We start from the raw sequence: 25,213 nt of genomic DNA, 5'->3' as shown, positions 1-25,213 counted from the left end.
CCCCTTCCAAAGCCGGACAACCCTTTCCATGAAGAAATTCTTCCTGATGTCCAGCCTGAACCTCTCCTGGCACAGCTGAAGACCATGTCCTGTCATGCTGTGGCTGATTGCCTGTGAGAAGAGGCCGATCCCCACCCGGCTGCACCCTCCTTCCTGGGAGGGACAGAAAAGGGATAAACGACCCCTGAGCCTCCTCCTCTCCAGGCTGAACACCCCCAGCTCCCTCAGCCACTCCTCTGTGCTCCAGAGCCTTCACCAGTTCTCTTGCTGTTCCCTGGACATGTTCCTGCACCTCAATGTCTTTCTTTTAGTGAAGGACCCAGAACTGGACACAGGACTCAAGTATTAAGCTCTCCTCAAGATGCTCTATGATTTCACAGAGTGCAAACTGCAGACAGATGAGGACAGTGACAGTTTCTACACTGCCATCTCCTGCAGGGAACAGATGTTCATGCTGCAAGAACAACTTAAATTCTATAAATAAATAAAATAGTTTTATTTTGCCCTTCTTTTTGTCTTTTCACCTTAGTGCAAGGCAAAGCTATAGATTATGGTATGTTATGCAGGCAGAGCATCCTGAAGCTTCTGTGATCTTCCTGCTGACTTGCTGGCCTCCCTCCACTGATGCCATACATTGCTAAGGAAGGTTTTAATTCGTTTCCTTATAGTTAAAAAACTCTTAGATGCAGATCTCACAAAATGCAAGACCGGGAAGACCCTCTTCCATGCTTTAAAATTCTTTTTGGAATTGGTTTCGGAGGAGAACTCCCCACAGTTCTGCAGCCTCGGTGCAGCAGCTGTGGTGACCAGAAAGCGAAGTGGATGAGGAAGCGCTGCAGTGCAGGGCGGCTGGCCACGGGCACGGGCTCCCGGAGGAAGTGGTCACAGCGCCAAACCCGCCGGAGTTCAAGGGGTGTTTGGACAAGGTTCTCGGGCACATGGAGGGATTCCTGGTCAGGCCCAGGAGCTGGGAATCCTTGTGGGTCCCCTCCAGCTGAATATTCTGTGCTTCTATGTTTGCTTGACTGCCACTGTTCCCGCTGAGCCGGAAGGCAAGTAGCCAACAGCTCAGAGTCCTGGAGCCAGCATTTGTTACCCAAACGACATTCCTCAGCTTACGCCATCCTACCTAATTATTCGAGTCATTAGTCGGTGCCAAGAGCACCACCTATTTAACATGCGGTGTTTTAGAAAGTAACGCTCCGCACGCCGCAAGGGAACTCTGCTCCTGCGCTCTGACGCGGAGCGGTGTGCGGTTTGCAGGCGGGGCGGCACGGCGGGACGGGCACCGGGCACCGCGGGACGGGCACCGCGGATCGGGCACCGCGGGACGGGCCCCGGGCACCGCGGACCGGGCTCGGCGCGGAGCGGGCGGTACCGGTGGAGGCGGGGCCGACACGTGGCACCGCGCCCCGCGCGCGGCCCCGCCCCCCGCGCGCCGCTGGCCGCGCCCGATTGGGCGCCGACCGCCGACTACAACTCCCGGCAGGCCCCGCGGCGAGGGGGGCGGGGCAAAGCGGCCCGTCGCTCGGTCCGGCGGTGGCACGGGCGGCGGTCACGGGGCGCTGTCGGTGCCGTGACGTCACCGCGGCGGGAGGGCCGGACGGGGAGGGCCCGGCGGGGGGAGGGCCCGCGGGGCGGGGCGGGGCGGGGCGGGGGGCGCTGCCCGGGGCGCGGCGCGGGGGCGGGGCCAGCCGCAGCCCGGAGTCGGCGCCCGCCCCCCCCCGGTGACAGAAGCGCCCGGGCACCGGAGATCGCGCCGGGGCCGCAGCCGCCGCTCCCGCCGCCGCCCCCCCTCCGGCCCCTCCGCCGCCCGGTGTTATGCGGCGGCCCTGAGGGGCGAGCGCAGCCCGGCAGGACCCGGCGCGGCCCTGAGGGGCGACGGGGTCTCGCTGCGCCTCGCCGGCCAAACCCATGACTACGGCAAACTGCGGCGCCACCGACGAGTTCGACTTCAGGCTGATCTTCGGCGAGGACGGGCAGCCCGGCCCCGGGCCGCCGCTGGGGCCCGCAGGTGCGCCCCGGGGCCGGGGGGGGTCGGCCGGGTTCCTGTTTTCCTTCGAACGAGGCGGGGAGGGCAGCGGGGGCTGCGGCGGCCCCGCCGCTGCGGGAGGCGGCAGCCCGGGGGGAGCGGCGCCGTCCGTCCGTCCGTCCGTCAGGCCGCGGCCGCTGCCCGGCGCCGCTCCCGTTCCTCCCGCGGGGCTCAGGGGGCGATGGGCCGGCCCGGCCCGGCCTCTCCCCGCCGGAACAACTTTCTTCGGGAGAAGAAACCCAGGAGCTCGCGTCGCGCGGGAGGAGCCGCCCCGGGCGCCGTGGCTCCGGCGGGGAAGAGGCCCCGGGCTGGATGTGGTGGCCCCACGCCCCCCGAGCCCGGGGAGCGCGGCGGGGCCGCTGAGGGCCGGGCACAGAGCGGCCAAGTGTTAACCGGGCCGGAGCCGAGTTCGGCCACTTGCCATGAAAAGTTTCAGCCGAAGTGTTCCCCGTCTACAGAACATCCCGGTTACTCCAGGGTGTTCTGCAGACTTTGTGTACGTGTGGGTGGGCGAGCACCGCGTGTCGAGATGCGGTGGCTCTTCGGGTCGCTGTGTACAGATGCCCGCGTACATCTCAGAGTGCTTCCATTTTACTTTCCTTTGTAGTATTGGAGCCTGAAAATCCTGTTTTGAAATGCTCGTGTTTCTTGAAACTGCAGAAAACAAAGTATTCCCTGTGAATTGTGGTGCGAAGAATCAATAAGGAACAGCTGTGCCTTGTTTAGCTGTAGCAGAGTTCGATGGCTGCGTGGTTTATTTTCTAACCTACTTGAAATAAGTTTTAATTGGTAATGGGCTGTCTTATGTCTAAGTGTTAGATGATAAGATAGCTCTGAAACACGACTGTATCCAGGCTAAATGATGCAGCCATGTTGTTTAGTTCTCTGACTTGGTTGTCTGCCTAAGTTAATTAGAAAAAAAATATGTTTGATACAGTCTGTGTGCAAGCACTCAGAATTAACTTCTTAGAAAATTCCTAACTTTCTTGATGCTCAGATTCAATTTGCAGATTCGTTCAGATAAGGGAAGACTTTCTTTGCCTGTTTTCCATCTCAGTGCAATAGCAGACCGTGTGTTTTGTGAAGGGGGCCTGAATTCTGCAAGCTGGGTAAATGCATTAGAGTACCGTATGAAAACAATGGAAAATATGAACAAATGACAACAAAAATAATTTTGACGCCCCCATTTCTATTATTTTGAGATAAAACTGATTGTGTAAACTATGTTCCTTTGTCGATGATAGATGAGAATGAGAGAACAAGTTTCTGAGAAAACTGGAAATACTAGTGTGGTGTCAACTTACTGTTATGATATTTGTATTTGGGTAGCATTCCTTAACAAGCAGTTCAGATGTTATTCTGAATTTCTGTGCTTGATAAGTCAAAACTATTCTTATGTCAAATTTAAAAATGTGATGTGATGTTTGGACCATGAAATAGTTTGTTTGCTGTAGCTCTCAGTAAGAAATCCTGCATCTGAAACTCAAGTAATTTTACTGTTTTGTAGAATTCTGGAGATGATCTCGCCTGCTGTGCACAGATGTGGCCATCAGGGAAAAGGGTTAGAGTAGACTCTGCCTTCATGTATTCTCTTAAAAGTATTGCCAGAGTTCATCTGTTAGTTCTGCTCATGTATTTTACACGTGAAAAATTAGAAATTATATGAGAGGTCCCATACTGGAAATCTACTTTTTCCCTTACCCCTCTTCCAAATATATTAGATGAACAAATAAAAAAGTTCTTAGATCTCCCTAAAGCATCTATTTCATAATCCCATGTCACTTCCTCCACTGGTGGTGTCCGTTGTGCTGCAAAGTAAGCATAAGGGTTTTTTTTTAAATGTATGCTAATAATAAAACATGTAGGTCACAGGGAAAGTTGCTTAATTTGAAGTAAATAATACTAAAATTACTAAGTTTTCCATGATTGTGGAGACTACCTAAAAACACATTCTCATCCTTCGTGCTTTGACTCTAGAAGTTTGAGACTGGCATTCTGATGAAAGAAGAGTATGGTACTAAGTTATTGTGCAAATAACATGGAAATCTATGTTAATGGTGTCTTTTATACTGAGACTGCTCTAGTGTTGTGAGGATTTTATTCTTTTATATATGTACACATATAAGTATATACAGTTACATGTTTATATTTAACTGTATTTGTAATCAAAAGCAAGGAAAAATGAGCTATTCTTTCATTTCCTTGAAATACTTTTGATATCTGAACTACTCAGAAAGTGCTTGTGCCAGGCAGTAGATTACCCTTTTTTTGATATTAAAAGAACAGTAAGAGAAATTAAATCAGCTGAGATCTTTAGTTATTACACAGAACAATTTCAATGGGTTGCAGGACAGCAGGACTAACATTTGTAGTTTTGTGCTAAGTGGCAGGACTTGAGACCTGTGTTCTGCATTAGTGCTTATTGGCTTGATCTGAAAGTTGTAGTTCCTGCTGCAGAGAAGAATGCTCTGAAGATGGTGTGAAGATGCTTGAAATCCCTAGTGTAATACTGCAATCTTTGCAGCATACTTGGATTGAAATTAAAGGGGTAGCCCATTTCCAGTAGTTTTTGAGTGGAGGTAAAAATTTGCTCAGGTAATTGCTAAATTAAAGATTCTCGAAAGCTCTTCAACTGCTTTCAAGGTACTGAAAGGTTCTAGGTACTGATGAGCCTCATCTTTTTATGACTAAGAAATTCAAGCCTGTAGTGCCCAAAGGTAATGCCGTAGATCACTCTGAAGTGAACCAAATCTCTTGGGTGTGCTCTTTGTTGTAAAATTTTGGGTAGCTGCAGTAGCATCCGATTGCATCGTGCCGCCTTCTATCAGTTGCATTTGAAATGTCAAAGTCAGCCTGTGCGTTACAGTATGTCCGGGTCCTCCAGAGTCTGCTGAAAGAGACTGGCATGCCGCCGTCAGTGACAGTGTTTGATGTGCACCTGGTTTGGCCTTTTTGCTGAGGAGACCTTTGGAATGTAATAATGTGACACTTGAGTAATTGAATTAGCTTGAATGCTTTTGTAATGATGCCCCGATTCCCTTCATTGCCACCAGTTTTGCAATACTATTCAGTATAATTTGGGGGAATTTGTCTAGAATTTATTAAGCAATTAAACTGCATTGAGTTTTTCACACTGCTGAGGACATTATACTTTTTTAATGCCAAATTTCTCAAAGTGGAAGCAAATACGAGTTGCTATGATTTTTTCTGAAGTTTTAATTTAGGGGTTCATCTTCTCTTTTAAAGAATGAGTTTTTACAAGGTATAAGCTGTACTTGCAGTATATAGTACTAAACTGGGAATTTGGGATCTTGTAAGGTTCTGTGTCATGCAAAATTATTTCTTATTGCTATGTGAAATCAGGACTAACTTAAAATTAGAGGCTGCAAACTGTTCAGTACTCAGAAGATGAATTGCAGATGAGTTATTGATGCTGCTGTTCAGCATGCTGTGTAAAATGTTCCTGCGATTTCCCATCAAGTGTTCTAAGAGCTAAAGAGGGGCTAATGTTTTGTTACCCAGTGAAACAGAGTAATATGTGAGTTTCACCCTAACTTACACCTTTTGTTTTTGGGTTACGAAGTAGAGAAGGAGAAATTAATATTTTCATATTAGTAATTTCCCTGGTTGATTTAGTTTATTTGCTTTCCCACAATACAAGTGCTTTAAAAGAACTGATCAAACGACCCTCCTTGGACTTCAGATTCATAGTATTTATTTTATTTTCTTGGAAACCATGAAACAAGCTGAAAGGGGTTCCTCATATTTCCTGTGACTTAACATTTGGTTAAGTAATACTGTTTAGTAATCTTGTTATAAATGAAACTTACAATATTTTTCTTTTCTGCTGAAGAATATAAGAGACATCCCGGTTCTGTGATGAATTTAGTGACAGTTCAAAACATCTTTGTGAGCTGCAGCCTCATTCCGCATAAGGACAGTATGTCTGGGTTTGGTTCTTTCATTGATTTACAAACTTCTACTCCTGCTCTCCTCTGAGATTTTTTTTTCCTTTAGCTGAGGACTGGTATGTTATTGGTTTGTTACTGGATATCATGACTGAAATACACGTTTTGCTACAGTGGCTGTCAGAGTAATACCTGATCGTTTCTTTAGGAGGTTTTCTCTGTGAGCATCTACGAGCTGCTTGTGCTGCTCAGCAGTTGTCTCCTGCCCACATATCAAGTGCTCTGAAGTGATGATGGGTACTGGATTTTCCCTCAGCTAGGCAGAGTTCTCTTGTAGTGAAAAGTGGCACTGTGTATGTGTTATTTCGTTTAGGCATATCATGGAAGTCTTAAAACCACTGATATGTACTGAAGCACCACCACAGTACTAGTCTGTGTGGCTTTGCTTTCATCATTAGTATATAAAGTATCCTTTTTCCTTTCCTAAATGTGTATTCATGACTGTCAGGGGTTGCTGGTAGAGAGTAGAAAACAGCCAAAGCTGTTGACTTTGAGTTTGCAGCATGGTTGCACGCTTTTTGTTCTTTTCCCCAAGGTCATGATTAAGGTAAATAATCTTAAGAAGGTCAAGTTGTGGTGGAAAAGAAAGAGTAGTCTTGTAATCAGATTGAGCGGAAAATTAGGGGCTGGATGCTGGCACTAGGTGTGAACTTAAGGTGTGAGTTGACTGAGGATTCCTCTTGGTGAAATTTGGTTTTGTGTTCAAAAGAGCTGGTCCAGAACTGTTGCAAAGTTTGCTTTCCTTGGCTGAGTAAGAGGAGCTTGTGAGACATCTTTTGAAGTTGTTTTACCAGGCTACCTTGCACACCTGTATGGTTCACTTGAAGTTTTATTATTCTTTAAAATATTTTCATTCTGTTTAGATTTGGTTGTCTGTATAAATGGGTAGGAAACAAAGTCTTTGCACAAGATGGTAACTGTGGTTAATATGTATAATTTGAGCCATCCGTGTAAATACAGCTGTCTGTGCTGGTCTGTTAACATTTGCTGTACAAAAGAGTGCTCATGTGGGTTAAGAATAGGATCAGCTGGTGCAACTTTAGCAAAGGAATGAATGGATAAGTTACTTGAATCCATTCTTTTTTCTCTCTTAGGCATAAATGACACGTTCTAACAGAAATATTTGTTTATTTATTAGATAACTGAGTATTAAATACGTTGTGATAAACCACCACTTGTGGGAAATTGAGCTACTGTCATTTTATTTTACAAGCTAGTGGATGCTGGTATCTGCATGTAAAAGATTGACACACAGGGACACAATGCAGATCAGTCATATAGGCTGTGGTTATATAATCTGCTGATGGGGGGAGGAGGGAAAACCAAACAGCTGCATCTGACCAAAACCAGAGGGTCTTGTGACTTCAAGATAGCTTAGAGAAATACCGAGGAAGAGCCAAAGGAGAGTGTGTACTAAAGTGGTATCAATGGAGACAAGAAATGCCTGACAATTAAGAGTAAGAGATTAAGATGGCAATCCTAGCAAGCTGACATGTTTGAGTATGTTGTGATTTTTCACAGTATTCTGGATAAATGAAATCTTGCCTATTGGAATGAAGCTTGACCAGGATGAGACTATTCAGAGAAAATACCAAAATCTTTTGTGTGGTGTTCCAAAGCAGTTGTAGTTGCAGCTAATCTAATTTAGTAACTTTTCTGTTAATTGTTTCTTAACATAACTTTTCTGTGTTGGCAGTATGGTTCCTTGATCACTGCATAGTGCATTGAGAGTCACTAGGTCACTATGTGTTGCAGGGATTTAGAAAAGGTCCCTGGTTTGACAAAATGTCACTTATTTTGTTTGTGAATTCATAGTTGCACATCACTCTCTCCCCTTTCCTCCCAACTGAATTGTGGGCAGAGTGTAAATGAAAACAAATCCTGAGATTTGGGATGTGGGAGATGGTCAGGGTACAAAAGCATTTGGTCTAGTGCTTTTGTCTTACATGTTTCTGAAAATTAGAAGTAAGCTTGCTCTTTCCCAAAATAAAAAGTAGCCCTCTGCTTAAAACATGATGGTCCCATTCCTTTGGTCTGTGCTGTCCAACTGGAAGCAGTTTGTCAGATGCCACCTGAAGTGCAGCCAGCTCAGTAATGCTGCTGTGAATGAGAGAGAATAAATTCGAGTAGATGGGGCCTGGGTCAATAGTAAGCAGCAGTTTGGCTGTTCACAGCAATAACGTAAATATGGGAGTTGTTGCCTCAAGCTGCCCTGGTGGGCCAGGGAAGTACGTGGAGCAGACTTGGCAGTGAGCCCAGCCAGTAAAACAACATCCAAGTCCTTGCATTTGTCCAGGCATGCCATGTGGGTTCAAATGACAGTGGAATTTAAGATGAGTGAAATGATCAGTAAGGCTAAGTAAAACTGCAAGGCAGGAGCAAGCTTATTAAGAAACCAGCATTCTCTTCTGCCTTTAGTACACCCATCTGTGAGTGTTCTTATGAAATACTGGCAAAAGAGAACATTAAAACATCCTACAACTGTTCAAAGTCATTCAAGGAAGATGAATTTGAATGTGAAGCACTGCAGGTCTGGTGGAAGGAGAGAAGAATGAACTTTCTGGGGATCTGACTACAAACCCATGATCCTTCAGTAATAAAGTCATGAAAATAGAATTCTGTGTGTGGTTCACTTTGGTGTTGTGTGGTGATTTTGGTGGGTTTTTTTTTAAAGCAGAAACAAAAACTTCATTTGAGGTTGCTTGAAAGATGTTTGCAGGTAAAAACATAAGCAAGTATTTACAGCTCATTTATTAATACCAGAAATGTAGTATCATATTATTTATATTAATATTTAGATTAAAAATGGCTTCTCAGGCTTCACTCTGCAAATTAGTCATCACTTCTAAAAATGAGAAATATTTTTAATATAGAAAAAGTCGTTTAATGTAGTTGAATATTTCTGGTGTTTTGGTTTGGTTTTTTTTTAGCAGGCTGGTGGAGAAGGGTCAATGAGACACTTCACGTTTTAGTGGCTGCTAACATTGCTTTTTTGGCAACAAATGCTTAATCCCATATTTTAACTTTTTTAATGGTTCTGGAAAAAATGGAAGGAGGACTTACACATAGTTTCAGAGAAGCAGCATTTGCTCTGTGCTAGAGAGGGAATGAAATTGTGACTGATTGTGGTTGGGCCAGGGCAGAAACTGTCACCTTTTAACTAAGGTTGCTTTACAGAGTAGTCCTCTGTATCTTCATAGCCAAAATGAAAGTGTGACTGAATGACAAACTGCTAATCCAGTCATGTTGCCTTTATTAACTGTTAGTGACAATGATTCATTGCTTTGATGGCTGCATAATGGCCTGAAATAATATCTGCAGTGATGTATAGCTACTCATGTGTACCTTTAGATGCTTTCTAGAAGTTGTTCCCTCGGTCAAGGACATGAAGGAGAAGAGGAGATTCAGTAACTGATTACAAAAGGCTTTAAGAGTGTCATTTGGGATAACTGTACTCAAAACAACAAGGCTATAAGGAAATACGTTGTTTAATCCAAAGAACTATTAAGAAAATCTGTCAACATTTTTTATTTTTTCTTTAAATTGCGTAAGTCTGTGTATTTCATCAGTGTAATTTGTCAAGTTTAGTCTTTTGAGAGCAATTGCTGCTGTCCTTCAAATTGTCAAGCCTTTTGTGTTGGGGGCAGGAGGTTAGGCTGATGTGCAGTATGTGGTCATACTTCCACTCCTGCTGGGATAAACACAAGCCATTTAGGACTCTGGGAAGAGATGCAGAGTTACACGTGGCACGCTCATGAGGCATGCTAATATCACCATCTCTGTATTTTGGGGTGTCATTCTGAACCCTGCTGAAAAAATGGTATTTGTGCTCAGCTTCAGCCTCCTCTTTTTCGTTTGGCTGGTTCGTGTTTCTGCCTTTTGCTGTATCAATCTAGAAAAGTGAATTCAAGGTGTTTCTGATTCTACATTCATGTGAGCAGATGGGAAAACAAGGCAGTTTTAGATTGCCATTCTGGCTCATTACAGTTTTTTGATGTACACAGCCTTTGAGTTTAATGCACTTGAAGTCCACGTTTAAGCTGCATTATAAAATATTGGTGAAAAAGCTGTAACAATGGATGGTTTTAAATACAGAGTTAGCTGTATGGTAGGACTGCCTGCTGTGGAATGGTTTGCCTTGTGTCACGCAAGGCCAGCTGCCGAGGTACAGTGTAATTTGGCCGAGGTGTGAAGAGTTCTCAAACGAGTTTGTTCAGTTATTATCGATACCAGTTCTCAGTCTCTGTGTTGTGCTCGATTTGATAATCAGAAAGGAGGTGTCCCCATTTCAATCTCCCCTCCACTGTGTAACTGCTCCCCATTCAGACATCTTGCCTTGGCTTACTGCTCTCCTTTTCTACCAGTTTTCACAAAGACCCTGGTCTGTATTTGCCTGTAAACTAGAATAGACATTTTCTTGCACCACCCTGTCTGTTTTCTTTGATATGGCCCTACTTACACCTTCTGATCTTGGAATCTTGGCTTCTCCTCAGTGCTGGCTCCAGGACTGGAGCAGTGAACTGGCAGTGTCTCTGTGTAGAGCGGCAGGTTGCTGTGAGCAAGGTCGTGTTAGAAGTCAGTTGGTGGTAAAGGCATCTGGGTAGGAGTTAGGTGAATTAGGTGAGGATTTCAGTTCATTCTGTTTGAATAACTGGAGAGCCTTTTCGTGGAATTCGTTGGTTTTGCCCCCACAAAGGAAGAATTGTGCATGGTAAATTGGTGCACAATAGCAAGAGTCTAGGCAAACCTGGCCTGCTGGCAATTACAGCACATGATTAATTCCCTTATTCCCTTCACTCAGTATTTGCCTGATCTTCTCACTTACCTTTATGCTCAGTCTACTTCCAGTGGGTCAGGCACAGCACACCAGTTTGGGAGTGATCAGGCTTCTCTCAGGTGAGACACATGTGAAATGCTCTGGGGTTGCAGGGCTGCAGTCTGTTTGCAGACTCTGGCAGCTGATCGTATAGAATAAGATAGTTCAGAGCAGCAGTGTCAAAGGGCTGCTCATACTGTGTGATGGTACCTGCTGTGCCCATGTACTGTGCTGTTTCCAAAAGGCTGTACACTAATATCTCTGAACTACTGGCTCATGTTAAGATGACTTTAGATCTGACAGTGAATGACAAATGAGCCCTCATCAAACTGGAGGGCAGCAGCTTCTGTTTTGTTTACAAGGTTATTTTGCAGCGAAATACCATGTCTTCTTGAGTCATATAGCTACAGATTAAGAAAAGGAACCAAAGAGGAGCCAACAGAACTTGGAGGCTTTTAAAGCAAGAAGCAGATTTTTTTCACCTGTTGTGAGTATTAGTGAATAATCCTTAAATACTGAACTAAAGGCTTTATAAAGTTATCATTCAAAGATGTGCTTCATATCAACCAGAAATAGCAGGAGAGCTGGAGAAGGCACAGATAATAAACACTGCTTAGTGCTTCCGGTTGTTATTTTCTGTTTTGTAACTGAACTTAGAATGACTAATTCTTGTTGAATCTTACAGTTACAAGTTAAATTCTTTACCTGCCTTGTACATAACTTTTTATCAATGTATCTTAAAGCTGTCCTCCCCCTATTTGAAGTTTAATTTCATTAGTTCAGTGTGAAGCTGGGTGTACACTAAGACAATGGCAGTAGTTTAAACGTGTACCAGGCTGTGGCCTAAGGGTTTATTTAATTGCATGTTACGTTTTTATTTGATAGTGAACACCAGTGAACACCTGCAGTTCCTGTCCTGGTTGCTTGTTTCTTCCCATGTCCTAAAGCTTGCTAATCTGTCAGTTGTATATATACAGGTGTTAGTGCGCTGTAAATATGATTACCAAAATCATCTGTGTTAGAAGAACCTCTCTTCTCATTTCCCTTCCCCCTTTGTGTGGGAAGGTGTGTGGGAAGGTGGTTGCTGCTCAGAAAACCTTAGTGTAGTTACACCCCAAGAGCCAGTATGTTCTTATTTTAGTCAGTGTCAGTTGTAAACATTTGATATGCTGGATTATTCTTTTCTTTAAACGGCTTAAACTTGTGCAGCTTCTTTATTCTTCTGTATTTCTATGAAGGATAATGAATTCTTATCCAGACTAAAATTTGGAAAAGACTCATTGACGAGCTCCCACTGTTGAGAAGATTATTTTTCTTCTACATTTCTAGTATTCTTGCTTAACAAAAGAAAATGAGTGAAATTGTGACTAGCATGACAGAACAGCCTCTGGCATACATGACTGACAAAAGTAAAATTTATTTTTATCCTTTTTTGCATAATCTGTATGACCATGAAACAGAGCACAAAACCATCGAAGTGAGTGAACTGCCTCATAAAATGAGAGTTGTAAATCATCCCTTTCTGAAAACTTAAACTTGCAGTACGGCTTTCACGTATTGCCAGCTTTTGTCTAGGAGGATGTGTTTCTCTTTACTCCACTCTGCCACCTTCATTTTTTCACAATTAATTCTTTTTCAGTACCATATTTGGCTTGCTACTCAGTTGTACTCCTTATAGACTAATACATTGCTGTGTTTAAGTTTGGGGTTGTGGGGTTTTTTAAGTTAGTGTTTGAGCTTGTAGGAAGTGTTTCTGGAGAACCGATTGCTTGTAATGGAAAACTAGAGTTAAATATTCAGTTATAGAGCTTTAGTGCAATAGCGTACCAAGAAGAACTCTGGTCAATCATGTTTTTAAGTGCTCAAAAGAAAAACTATTGATTATTGGCTATTTTATGCTCCCTGTGAAGATTAGGGCTCCTCTTTCATTCCAAGGAATGCATAAACTGCTGCAAACATGCAAAATAATGAAATTTTAAAAAACAGCTACATGTGCTTTTTGTCCCTTTTTACAAATATTTTTGTAACCATTGTGTTCAGAAAGAGGTAATGGTAACTGTCATGACAGAAGTAGAAAACAGAAGAGCTGGTCATTCTTTTTAAAGCTTGTAAGTGAGACAGACTTGCCTGAGAACACACATGATGTCTGTGTCAATGTTCAGGTCTTTCCTCATGCTATTTAAAGGACTTGATTACTGATCCTGTTTTCACAGTAGTAGTTTTATAAGACCTAGGTCATGTTGCACTTTCTTCATACCTTACAGCAACTCCTATTGTTTGAAAATGTTTGTTTATGGTCTTGTAAACTTAGAATAATAAAACAGTTTGGGTAATTCTGGCACAGGACTTGTGTTCAGACATTTGATAGTAATTGACCTTCCTTCTCTGGAGAAATCTGGCTGAGTGCACAGCTGCACATGTGCATGTGCCAGTACATCACTGGGGAGTGAACAACTGGTGGGCAAGCATTACTAGTCCTAAATGTGCACTCTCATACGGCAAGGAGCAAGCAAAATATACTTTAGAAACAGTTGTTCTGGGTATTATTTAATTATATTCCCCAGTTAGACAGCTTATGTTGAAGTGTAGTTAGCAGCTTAGTAAGGGATGAGCCAGCATTGTTTTAATACTGAACGGGAGCTTCTGTACACGAGGCTGTTTCCAGACAGTAGCAAATGTACATTCAAAATGAGCAACCTTCTGGTTCTCGTTGACAGAGGATGACACAGACGCCTGATGTACGATTGTAGTGAAAGTCTGCAGCTTTATTTAGCTTATACACTGTGAATATAGGGCATCTGCTCATTTTTGTGATCCCTCAATAGTGAACCTGATCTTAGCAGGATGGGGAAGGCTTCAGTAAATTTTTAAAGACTCATGGCTTCTCTGTGCATGGCAGTGTTAAAAGTCTTAGTAAGTAAAAACAAAACTGAGTTTCTTTCTATGCCATTTGTCCAGAATATCTCCTTTGATTGTAAAAAAAAATTTGTTTGACGTGATTTGTTCTTAGGAAACAGTGACTTGTTTTGTTTCTTTGTCTCCTTTAAAATCCTTACTGGAACAAATAAACTATTAATACTACTTCTAAAACTGAAGTTGAACTTATTGGCCCATAATCTTTCAGTATTTTTTAACCTTTTATTTAGTCCAGTTTTCTTTACTCTGTATTGCTGTTATCTTTATTAGCAGTTTATTCTGTTGTCTTTACTAAAGCAAAAGCATTTAGCACACCTGCCTTTTCAGTGGCATGAAGGGCTTTTGCTGTGAATGGCACTAATTCTCTTGCTCTGTGTGTTTTGCTGTGTCTGTCTTGTCTAGCATCTTGCCCCCATGTGCTTGTGGTAGTTTTTGTGCTCTACCTTTGTAGCCTGCCCTAGTTTCTGTGTCTTGAGTGCTTTCTTATATTTTATGGTCAGTGAAGGCCTCATGACTTCTTTATTGTCTTTCCTCCCCCAATAGGGTTGTTTGGATGTAATAGCTCTCCTATTAAGTAACCAGATTTCCATAAATCCATTTTTTCCCCTTGAGCTTCTCCATAACTCTCTTTTCCTTACACTTTCCTATTGTGAGACTTCCCTTTCTTTGTTTACCCTCTGCTTCTTGAAGCCCTGTGTTGGAATTACTTTGTGCTATTCTGATTGCTTTCTCTTTTAAGGGTTATCACCTAAGGTTTTTCATTCTTTCTTTTTTTCCCCAAGTTGTATTTGTGTTTGTATTTTTACTAGTTCTTTAACATAGGTTAGAGGGCTCTTCCAGATGGGATTCTCTGCAGTCTTTATTAGAGCAAAAATAATTACTGGTAAATAATCTAGTAGAATGAATGATACGATTTCTAAAGGTCTTAGTTTTTGTGAGCAACTAACGGGTTATTTTAAACACATGAACTATAAAGGGGAGGATTTGTGTGTGCAGACTGAAATAAATCTGCATGTTTATCAATTGTGTCTGAAAATGATTGGGGTGACCTAGCCTTCAAACCGTGTGTGTTGTGTTCTCAGTGTGAAGCGTGTTTCTGGGATTGGATATTCATTAAGTTTCTAACTTCCTGTTTTGTGTGTGTGCAGCTGGGGAGGGGTAACGGGACAGCACAGTGCCAAAGTCAGGAGAGGGACCACAGAAGCCACAGTCAGAAGAGTTCTGTCTCCTCTCTGCTCCGTCTCTTCTTCCAAGCTGGTGTTGGTAATTCTGTGCTAGTCTGATCTCTCCACCTCTGCCCTGTGAAAATTAAATTCTGAATGTACATCTGCTTTTTGTAAATCGCTGTGACACTGAAAGTAGAGAAATTGTCTTAAGGATTTTAAGATTTCTTGATTATTGGTGCAGGGAGAATAAGGCTCTTTGCAATGGTGAGAGATACAGTGCAAACAATGTGCTGCTACTGTTCCTAAAACCATTAATGATGGTAAATGGTTACACACAGGGCTTGAAATCATCCAACTGCTGTTTTTCTAAAACATTCTTGTTATTATTTTAAAAGTTCTGTAGCTGTAACTGATTTATTTCTAGGTTTTGATAAGCTGGATAATAGCCTTTATTAGGGTTGCCTTTTTCTTCCCTTCATCTATGCTTTTATCAATGCTGAGTTAGTAAACAGACACCTATGGTCTTGCACATTAATACACCAATAGATGTGGAAAATGTATAACCAACTACTGTCTGCATTTCATGTTTTGTGATAGAAAACAGCAAAAAGAAAGACCCTCAACTAATGTTTTAAAAAATGTTTGTTACTCTAGTGAAAGGACAAGGAAATGCAGTTTTGGTAGTACTCAACATAGTGAGCTTGTGTTAATTGTGTGTGATATGTGCAATAGCCCTTCCTGAGAACCCTGATCCTTTCAGCGTGTGCATACTTAGAAATCAGCCTATGCTGATTTTCTGTGCTCTTTACATAAATGATAGTAGTCAATGATATATAGCATGGATAATTGTCATACATAACCATAATCTATATAAAATCATGCAGTGTTTATAATATTGCTAGGTATTCCTTAAATGCAATGTATGCCTCCTTTAATAGATTTCTTATAGAGTTGTTCCCTGCTCATGAACCTTCAGCCTTTTCCTTTTTGTTTGTTTTATGAAGTCTGAGGAATGTAGTCTGCTCCTTGATAACAATGTGCTTTCTCTTAATTTGAAAATACTTCCCTGTCTCTGAGGAGCTGATGTTTTGTTTCTGTTTTAGTTAATTTTAAGCTGATTGCTATTAGTGAAACTGGTAATAGACTGACTACATTAACAAACTAATTTTTTCATCATGGGAAGATCTAAAATACATAGCTTCCTGTCTGGATAATCTAACTGATTATGAGAGAGACTACATTTATTTTAAAACAAATATTAATAGTCTGCTGGTACTCAGGATAAAAATAATTTTTAAAAAAGAGCTAATACCCAGAGATGCAATTAATGTCATGTAGCCTGGATTTATGGAAAATTAAAGAGTGAAGACCTTATTTACAAGTGTAAAGAAACAAGAGTGGAATCACAGTGACTACAAAGCATGAAAAAAGTTGTGTTTTCTACTTTTATTTCAGACAAATGTCTCATATTGGAAGTGAATTCAATATTGAGAAGTGGAGCAAGAAAATCTGCTTCAGTTCTGTGAGACAAAGTTGCTGATTTTGTTAACAGGACTTGTATTCTCTCTCAATTGCTTGTTTTTCTTTGGAATATTTCCTGTGTTTTGGATAAGTTAGTGAGATCTGAGAATATTTTGTTTTGCCTTATTTTGCTGAGCAACTTGTGCTCAAACTTCGTGTGACTGCACTGAAAAATGCTATTTAGCATAGACACTTGAGAGTTTTCTAAGCTACAAAAAATATGTCTTAGGAATACGATTCTTAATGGTATCTCTGATAATTTTTCTTATTAGCCTCCTTTGGTTGAATGTTTTTAGTAGTTTCTAATCCTCATTCAAGTTTGAGTCACTGTCAGATGCTTTCTATTATTAAAGTAGATCAGTATTGTGTATGTGATCTTCTGGTGCTTGTAAATATTGACTGGCCTTGCAGAAAGTGCCTTAGTCCTGTTTATGTCAAAAAGAAGAACTTTTAATGGTTTTTTATTAAAAATGTTTAATTATAAGTGGCATACAGTTATGAAAGATGAAGTTTGAATTGAGTGTTTAAGCTTAGATCTTTTCAGGATTTCAATCCATTTTTCTGTTTGTATTATATTTTCAGTGATTGAAAATGTGTATAAACTGTGAAATCTGATTGAAAACAGCATTTATGATGGGAAACCGTACTGTGGTCATATTTAGTTGTAAAATAGACTGGAGAAAATTTAAAATTAAGAATTAGTTTTATTTTGTGTAACTAGTGTAATGGGGAATGTCTAGGATGTTGATAATAGTCCATATCTGGGAAGCAAAGGATTTTGTTTATGATGTTTATCCAAGTATTGCATTCTGACTCTTACAACTTTTTTTATCTTTTTTAAATTTTGTTTTCAGATCTCGAGTCAGATGACTGTGCATCCATATACATTTTTAATGTAGACCAGCCATCATCCTCTGTCAATCAGCCAATTTGTATTCCTCGCCATGGACTGCAGTCTCACTCCTCTCCTACGAGATTTCAGAGTCACAAGAACTATGAAGGCACTTGTGAGGTACCAGAATCCAAGTACAGTCCACTAGGTGGACCCAAACCCTTCGAGTGCCCCAGCATTCAAATCACATCGATTTCACCCAACTGTCACCAGGGGATTGAGGCCAACGAAGATGAGTTACACACAAATGGCACAGAAAATGAGTATATGGAAAGGCCTTCCCGGGACCATCTCTATCTTCCTCTTGAGCCATCATATAGGGAATCATCCCTTAGTCCAAGCCCTGCCAGCAGCATTTCGTCCAGGAGTTGGTTTTCAGATGCTTCCTCTTGTGAATCCATTTCCCATGTTTATGATGACGTAGACTCAGAGCTAAATGAAGCAGCTGCTCGATTTACCCTTGGCTCTCCTTTGGCATCACCTGGTGGTTCTCCGAGAGGTCCCAGTGATGAATCGTGGCAGCAGCCTTATGGATTTGGGCATGCCTTGTCACCTAGACAGTCTCCCTGTCATTCTCCTAGAACTAGTATTACCGATGAGAACTGGCTGAGCCCTCGACCGACATCAAGGCCCTCGTCCAGACCCACATCCCCCTGTGGGAAACGCCGACACTCCAGTGCTGAGATTTGCTACGCTGGTTCTCTCTCTCCTCACCATTCTCCAACTCCATCACCTGGCCATTCTCCCAGAGGAAGCATAACAGAAGACACGTGGCTGAACACTTCCATTCATAATGTACAAGGTCTTAACTCTGGCCTTTCACCATTTCAGTGTTGTACAGAGACTGATATTCCTCTAAAAACCAGAAAGACCTCAGAGGATCAGACTGCCACTTTATCTGGAAAAATAGATATCTGCCCTGAAGAGCAAGGTAACTTGTCATCATCCCTTGAAACTGCAGTAGATGATTGCTCTGGATCTCAGCATACCTTGAAAAAAGACTTGCCTGGAGACCAATTTCTTTCTGTTCCTTCGCACTTTACTTGGAACAAACCGAAGCCCGGTCACACTCCTATATTCCGGTAAGTGGTTAGAAAGTAACTCCTTCCTGTTTTTTCCCCTCCTGTGCATCTGAAATAGACATATAAATGTCCTTGCATTTCAGTGATGCATTAAGACTTCTTAAAGAAAACTTGTTGAAGCCAGATAGATGTTATAATTAGGAAAAAAAAATTGAGATACCAAATACCTTTCATCTTTTAAATAAAATACAGTAGACACATTGTAAATAGGATTAGTTTTATTTTAAGTAAAGTTTGTGTATGTGCACAGAGCCCAGCTGAATTAAATGTCTGTGGATTTTGTACATACTTTGGAGTTCCATCTAATCTGAACACTTGACATTTTAATATAGCTAAGGAAGCCTGACTTACATGATTTTATAAAACTGGGAGACCACAAAAGAGGTGGGGAGTTTATTTGCCTTTGTGCCTATTTGCTTCTTTGGGCTCATATAATTCTAGAAGCAGAATAAAGAAAAGTATTTGTATGCCATGCTGAAAATCAGTCAGAAAGAATGGATGTCTGGGCTGTAGTTCCAAGGTATTTCCACTATCCATGATAGAATTAAATAGGTCTTTTCCTTTTGCAGTCCTGTCACGTGCTAGCGGGATGATTTGTGGAGACTTAGAAGAGGGAACTGGTTCAACTGAGGAAAAAGTCCCCCTCCTTTCCAGCCTGCTACTTTTTAGAGGGATCAGTTCTGTGGTCTTTCAAGTTATAGAACTTGTATAAATTCTTCAGAAGTTGTCACCTAGCTTGGCCCGTTAATAGCTACATATATTCCAACAATATTTACTTAGCCATTTGGTTATTTTTTGCCTGATTTTATAACCACAGGTTTTAATTTCTCTCCACAGAATTTTACTCATTTTAGTAAATAGAAATTATTTTTTTTCTTCTCCTTTAATGTTCTTCCACATAGCTGTTTATGTATGTAAAATTTAACAGTAAAGACACAAAGCTGCTGGCTGGAAAAATCTATTTTACCAGGTCTGAAACTACTGTGTTAACAGATCAGTTAACTATCCTCAAGCCTGGGTTTTTTAAATTCCATTGCCATCTGTTAGTAATGGGTGTTCAATTTGTTACTAGAATCTTTTCATTCAAACTAAAACAATGACGACTGGTTTAACTTAATTGAGTATTTTGGAATTATATTCATGTAGGATACTAAGCAGTCCTAACTTGGAATTTTTGTTAGCCTGCAGGCTAGCATTGTTCATAAAAGGTGACCACTGCTGTAGGATTAGAGGTCATGAACATACAGGCATGGGATGTGGATGAGTGGTTCTTCTGTGGGATGAACAAAGTGGTTTAGAACACAGATGGCTCACACCTCCTTCCTCTTGTACTGAATTAAAAGAAATTTTAATGTTTTCATTAAAAAGCAATATTTTTTTAAATGCCAGACTTTATTTACAAGTTGGCACTGAAGAATGTCTGTAAATATAAGATAGGCAAACAACAGAAGACAATGAAGACTACACCTGTACACAAGGGAACTACATAAATCTATTAAGCTGGGTACATTTGCTGCCAAAAATGTCGGCTGACTATTGAATTAGTGGAAATAGCTGCACTGGCAGCTGTATCCTCAGTGAAATGTTGAATTATTTGGCAGTTGTAGGCTGTTCCACAGGGGCTATGGCAGTGTGCATCTTCAGTATGTAAAACATTCCATTCTGTCATAAAACATTTTGTAATTTTGATTCTTATAAATCAGGGTAACTAAGTTGACCCTTATATTTTATGAATAAAAATTAAATGCAAGAAGATCCTAAACTGTTTCTAAATAGTTGATGATGATGATCAAAAGTGAGCAGATTAGTTGTCATAAAGAGTTATATAATCACTATTCATGTATTTATTCCATACTGTATGTACAGTTGTATTAACTGTAATATAAATTACAAGATACAGGGGAAAGAGTGCACTTTTTGATGTCTTGATTATATTGTCAAGGACAAAGTCGTGCATGAAGTAAACAGGAGTGTTGCTTCCAAGCAGATGAGGTCCACGCCCAGGTGCAATAACTGACCCCTGGTAGGAGGGGTGACTTGCCTCACGTGTTCTGTGGTGTGAAATGTGTAGGCAGCACCTTCTGCTCTGAATGCTCTCTGAAGTTTTGTAAATCTGTTATCTACTTTATCTGCCAAACCCTGACCATGTTTTCCTTCATTCTTCTGTCTTCAGTAAGTGTGCAATGCTTAACAAAACCGAAAAATGTATAAGATGCTTTTGAGCATGTTAGTCATATTTCACATGCCATCCAAACTGTTTTCTTAGATGACAGCTTGTTATTTGGTCACAGAAACCCCTAATCTGCCAGTTCAGTGGCATATGAAAAATGTCTGTGTATTGCATGCCCTGAGTCCATTTCTGCTCCCTTGTGAAAGGTAAGTGTGGGCAGGAGCACTGCAGCAATTCCTTCTGCAAGTGAGAGATCTGGGCAGCAGTTTCTGTACAGGGAATACTGGAGGTGTCTGTTCATGATGCCCCTCACTGGGGTGGTGGCGGATTCAGCTGGTCATTTTACAGAATATTCAGCGATGAATATTGGTAATTTTATTTATTACATGGTTACTCTTGTTCCTGTTTAAGATACCTGTTTCTTTCACGCCCAGCCTCCCTGCAGGGTGATGGATAAGACATGGTTTTGTCTGTGTCTCTTGTTTCCCTTCCCCTCCACTAAAAAAACCTTTTATTTTTGAGATCTTAATGCAGTAATAGTAGATCCAACCTCCCCACTTGCATTTTACCCCAACATTCCACAAATGTGCTGATTTTATGACTTTCTTGCACACTTGCTGTTGGAGTTTGAGTTGTAAGAGTTCCAGAAAATGGAAAAACAAATCAGAAAGTGTTTTGCAAATTTTTTTTTCTTGAACAAGGGGAATAAAAAGAGTTTAGAGATGACCTAGGAATCTCTACTGAGCAGGTGATATAATACAGTGCCTTTGGTGAGGACTTCACTCTACAAGTACAGTTGAGAAGAGATGAGCAGCATTGCTGGTGCTAACCCTGGTTGTGATATTGTGGAGTTAAGGACCACCACAGACATGGCCAGCACTGGTGTAGGTAACATGGAGGTATTTTTTGGATAAGCGGTCACTGATGATGCAGTTGAAAATCATGGGAGTTCTGTTATTTTTGCTCTTAGGCTTGATTATCTTTTGCTTTGAACTTAAAATTTTAATATGAATGACTAGTGAAACAGTGGAATTCAGGTTTGGTAAAGTGGATCCTGAGAACCAAATTTGTGCCTCAAGCAAACAGGGATTTTGCTGGGTAGTAAACTTAATGAGTCATTAATTTTTTCTTTCTTTAGCCCCACAGTATTTGATGGCAACAAATGGTGCTTTTGTGCCTGGAAGATAACCAGGCAACATTAATTTATAGTAAAAAATCTTGAAATAAACCCTAGTTTCCTTTATTTCCCTCATGGAATTCATAAAGGCTTACACATTGGTTTAAAACTACTGTATAAATTGGTGTTTGTCTCCAGACTGTTGTGTCATGAATTTAATCTATGACACTGAGAAGTGATGGGACATCAAATAGTTTCTTTGTTCCAGTGGTGATGAACAAACAGACTTTGACAGATGTATTTACAGCTCAGAAATCATTTTAGTGGTGGATATGTAATGCCAACTTGGGAATATTTTACTGCTGAAAACTAGGATGGCTGAAAATGTAATTAACTCGTTCAGGAAAAAAATAGCTTAAATAAAGTGGTAGATAGTGCAATACTTGGGCAAGTTGATTCTCTTGTCTGAATCCTTCTCTTAGAAGTCTAAAGAACAGAGAGGAGCAGAATTATGTCCTATTTTTACCATAACCATAACTTCAGTCTTAATTTTAAGAACTCCACTCACATTGAAAGATTTTTATAGACAAAGTTAGTCTGTCAAGTATTTATCACCTTATTCTGATAAATAGAAATAACACCAGCTATTATACTAGCCAAACTTTAGAATGAAAATGTTTGCAAATTACTGACTTTGAAGATAAGGACCCATTTAAGTGAGACAAGCAAAGGAACTTTGAACCTCTTAGGTTTTTAATAAGCAAGGCTATCGCTGTAATGTTTACACACCATTAATGAATCCAGGGAAATTCAGGTAGAGTTTAATACAGGACCTTTGTGCTGTGCCTGTTATTCATCTCTCTGCTTTGCTCTGGGATGATGGAACAGAGATTTCCACGTGGCAGTTCATGGTACCAGTGCTCTGACAGCACTGTGATCTGTGGCTCTGCTAAGGGTAGAATGGTGGTATTTTGAATGTAAACAGTATTAATCAAGTCTATTGATAGGCCACTGTGGCAGCTGGAATGGCCCCAAACTTCTTAACTTCAGAGTTTCTCCATCAGAGAGAATATGGCTTTGTTCTAGGCAGTGAAGAGCAGTATTTTGGCTCTACAAGAGTTCTTGAAAACCATGGTATTGGATCATAGTTATGATTTGAGATTCTCAGGGGGTTGCTATGTTGAAACATTGGCTTGTCACAGAATACACCATGGGTCCATCTCTGCAAAAACTTGGGTATATCCATTGCATGGTCAGTGAGCTTTTTCTCTTTTGAAATGTTGGGAGGAACTGTAAGTGGAAAATTATTTTTGCTGCAACTAATAATTAATAAAGTCTCTCTCTAGAAGATCTGGGAATCTCGACCAGTGAAGGAAACAGAACTTCCACAAGTATCTGGAGATACTACAGGGTATCTTTGAAAGGTTACTGCTAGAATTAGTGGCGGCAAAGAGGTAGGAGCATTTTCATACAGAGTGGCCAAAATGAATTTTTTTAGCAGTTGCATCTGTGTTCAAAAACAGTGCTACAAGTGGAAGGTAATTGTTTTTAGCTGGATTGTGTTGATGAGTCCCACAGGCTTTGTTCTTCCTTCTGTCCCACACATGTTGCTCTGGAGACACAGTCAAACAAGCAGTCATGTTTCTGCCCTAAGCTTCTTCCTATGGGAGAGGGGCAGAGTCAGCCCATGAGCTGTGCCCTGGCTTTTACAGGTCTGAATACTGTGAAGAGACAGCAAGAAAAATATTCAGAGAGAAATAACAGTTTGGATATCCAACATCAAAAGGGAAGCAGCTGTAACTGTCAGACCAGCTACATCTAGAAAACATCTGTTTGATGCAGTACAGCCTCAAAAGCTGTGTCATTTACTGTGTTTTGGAAGCTTTGCAATTTTTTAACGTTTTAGGCATCTGCACGTGCACAGTGCACTTCCTTGCTCTCTCATGCTGTTGTTTTCTACTTGTTTTCAAAGAATGACAAAATCTTGAGACTTGGTTATTTTCTTGTCTCCATGTTTGTTCTAGTATGTCAAATATTTTTTCAAAAGATAATGTGAGTCTGATACAACTTGTGCCACATTATTGTTAGTTAATTGCAGGAGGAGTAAATCTCTCTGAGACTTATGGACAGTGGTCGTGAACAATACATTTCTCTTGACTGAATTTATCATTCAACTTTCAGTAATACCTGCCAATAACTTGGTGTTGGCCTGTGGTACATTAACAGAATTCTTTCAGGTATACCAACTATTTTGACACAGAAATTTGGGTATATAGGGGTAAAAACATTTTCAGAAACACTATTAAAAAATTCTTACATGTGAGAATTTTAAAGCCCTTTTTACTATCTTCTTATCCTGATATTTTCCATTCCCTTTCAGACTGAAGACTTGAATCCTTCTCCCTCAGTAGCCATAATAGTGAATGGCAAGGTGTAGTTGATAGCCAGTAGTAGCATTTAGGCAGTACATCTTGGCCTGTGGTGAGTACCTGGAAGGACTGGGCTTATACTGCATTCCTGACAGCTCCCTGTTTTATTGTTGGCATCACCATCCTCTCCTACCCAGTTAATGCTATTGCTGTGGGAGGAGCACTCATCAGACCTCCTCTTTGCTGTGCATTGAAAGATTGAAAGTGGAGATTGTTTATTTCTTATGTTTCTGCCTTCCGGTAAGAAGAAAGAGAAATACTCCCATTCTTCCCCTCATTGCTCCCAAAAAGGTGCTTCAGGAGAGAAGGTTTGTGTTAGAATACCAGCTCTCTCCTGAAGTGCACAGTGCAGGTGTCCCTGAAAGAGCAGACCAACAGCTTGGAGGTTGTTCTCCTGAGGAGGAGGCCTTTCACTTTTCCCTTCTTAATGACAGACACTTCTGTGGTAAAAGGTACATCTGTGGTGCTGCAGGCTGAGCCCAAGTCCCTCCAGATACTCCCTAAAGACAGACATTTCTTTTTTTTTTTTCTTCAGTCCAAACATTTATCTTTTCTCAACTATGGATATGTTTTTTTATGTTTTAGCTAAACTCCCTGGACCTGTGACTATTCATGTTTGTGGGTTTTTGCATTGATTTAACTTCCTGTAAAGTGGAAAGAAATGAAATTGAGCTTTTCTAGGTGATACAAACCAATATTTCTCCATCACTTTGAAATCTAATTTGCTTTCCCTGTTGGTCAGAGTAAGGTAGTACAAAGCTATTTTAAAAGAAGATTATTTTTATTACAAAAGTTTTTGTTTGATAAACAATGTTATAAATGTTCACTTTTGAATGTTCATAATTTAATTTACGAGCTAATTACTGGCTTGAATCTCAGTGTTCATCTTATTAGAATCTTAAGTCTATGAATCTGTGCAGGTAAAAGGGTAGGTATGCAAACATTGGTTTGAGGTTCTTCCATGTGATTTTTATTACTGTATTTTGTTCTTTTCTGGAGTGACTTTGCTGCTGTGTGTAAGGATGTGTCTGTGTACAAGCTGAAAGACAACTTTAGGTGTCTTTCTTGCCTGTTGCAATAAGTCTTTATGTTTAGATAGAACAA

General features: G+C 41.0%; 1 protein-coding gene across 2 annotated transcripts in view; it reads left to right on the top strand.

The window, feature by feature from the left end:
• The first annotated feature begins 1,733 nt into the window (after positions 1 to 1,733).
• Positions 1,734 to 25,213, top strand: part of NFATC3 (nuclear factor of activated T cells 3) — a 63,587-nt gene continuing 40,107 nt past the window's right edge. For both annotated transcript variants that reach the window (XM_066327835.1, XM_066327834.1), the window contains exons 1-2: positions 1,734 to 2,014; positions 17,274 to 18,393. In XM_066327835.1, coding sequence (XP_066183932.1) covers positions 1,915 to 2,014; positions 17,274 to 18,393 — 1,220 coding nt within the window. In that variant the 5' untranslated portion in view covers positions 1,734 to 1,914. The remainder of the gene's footprint in view (positions 2,015 to 17,273; positions 18,394 to 25,213) is intronic.

Source organism: Sylvia atricapilla, chromosome 12, assembly GCF_009819655.1.
Source record: "Sylvia atricapilla isolate bSylAtr1 chromosome 12, bSylAtr1.pri, whole genome shotgun sequence".
NCBI classification, from domain to species: Eukaryota; Metazoa; Chordata; class Aves; order Passeriformes; family Sylviidae; genus Sylvia; species Sylvia atricapilla.
The sequence above is the reverse complement of the archived record's forward strand: the minus strand, read 5'-3'. Positions and strand labels throughout refer to the sequence as shown.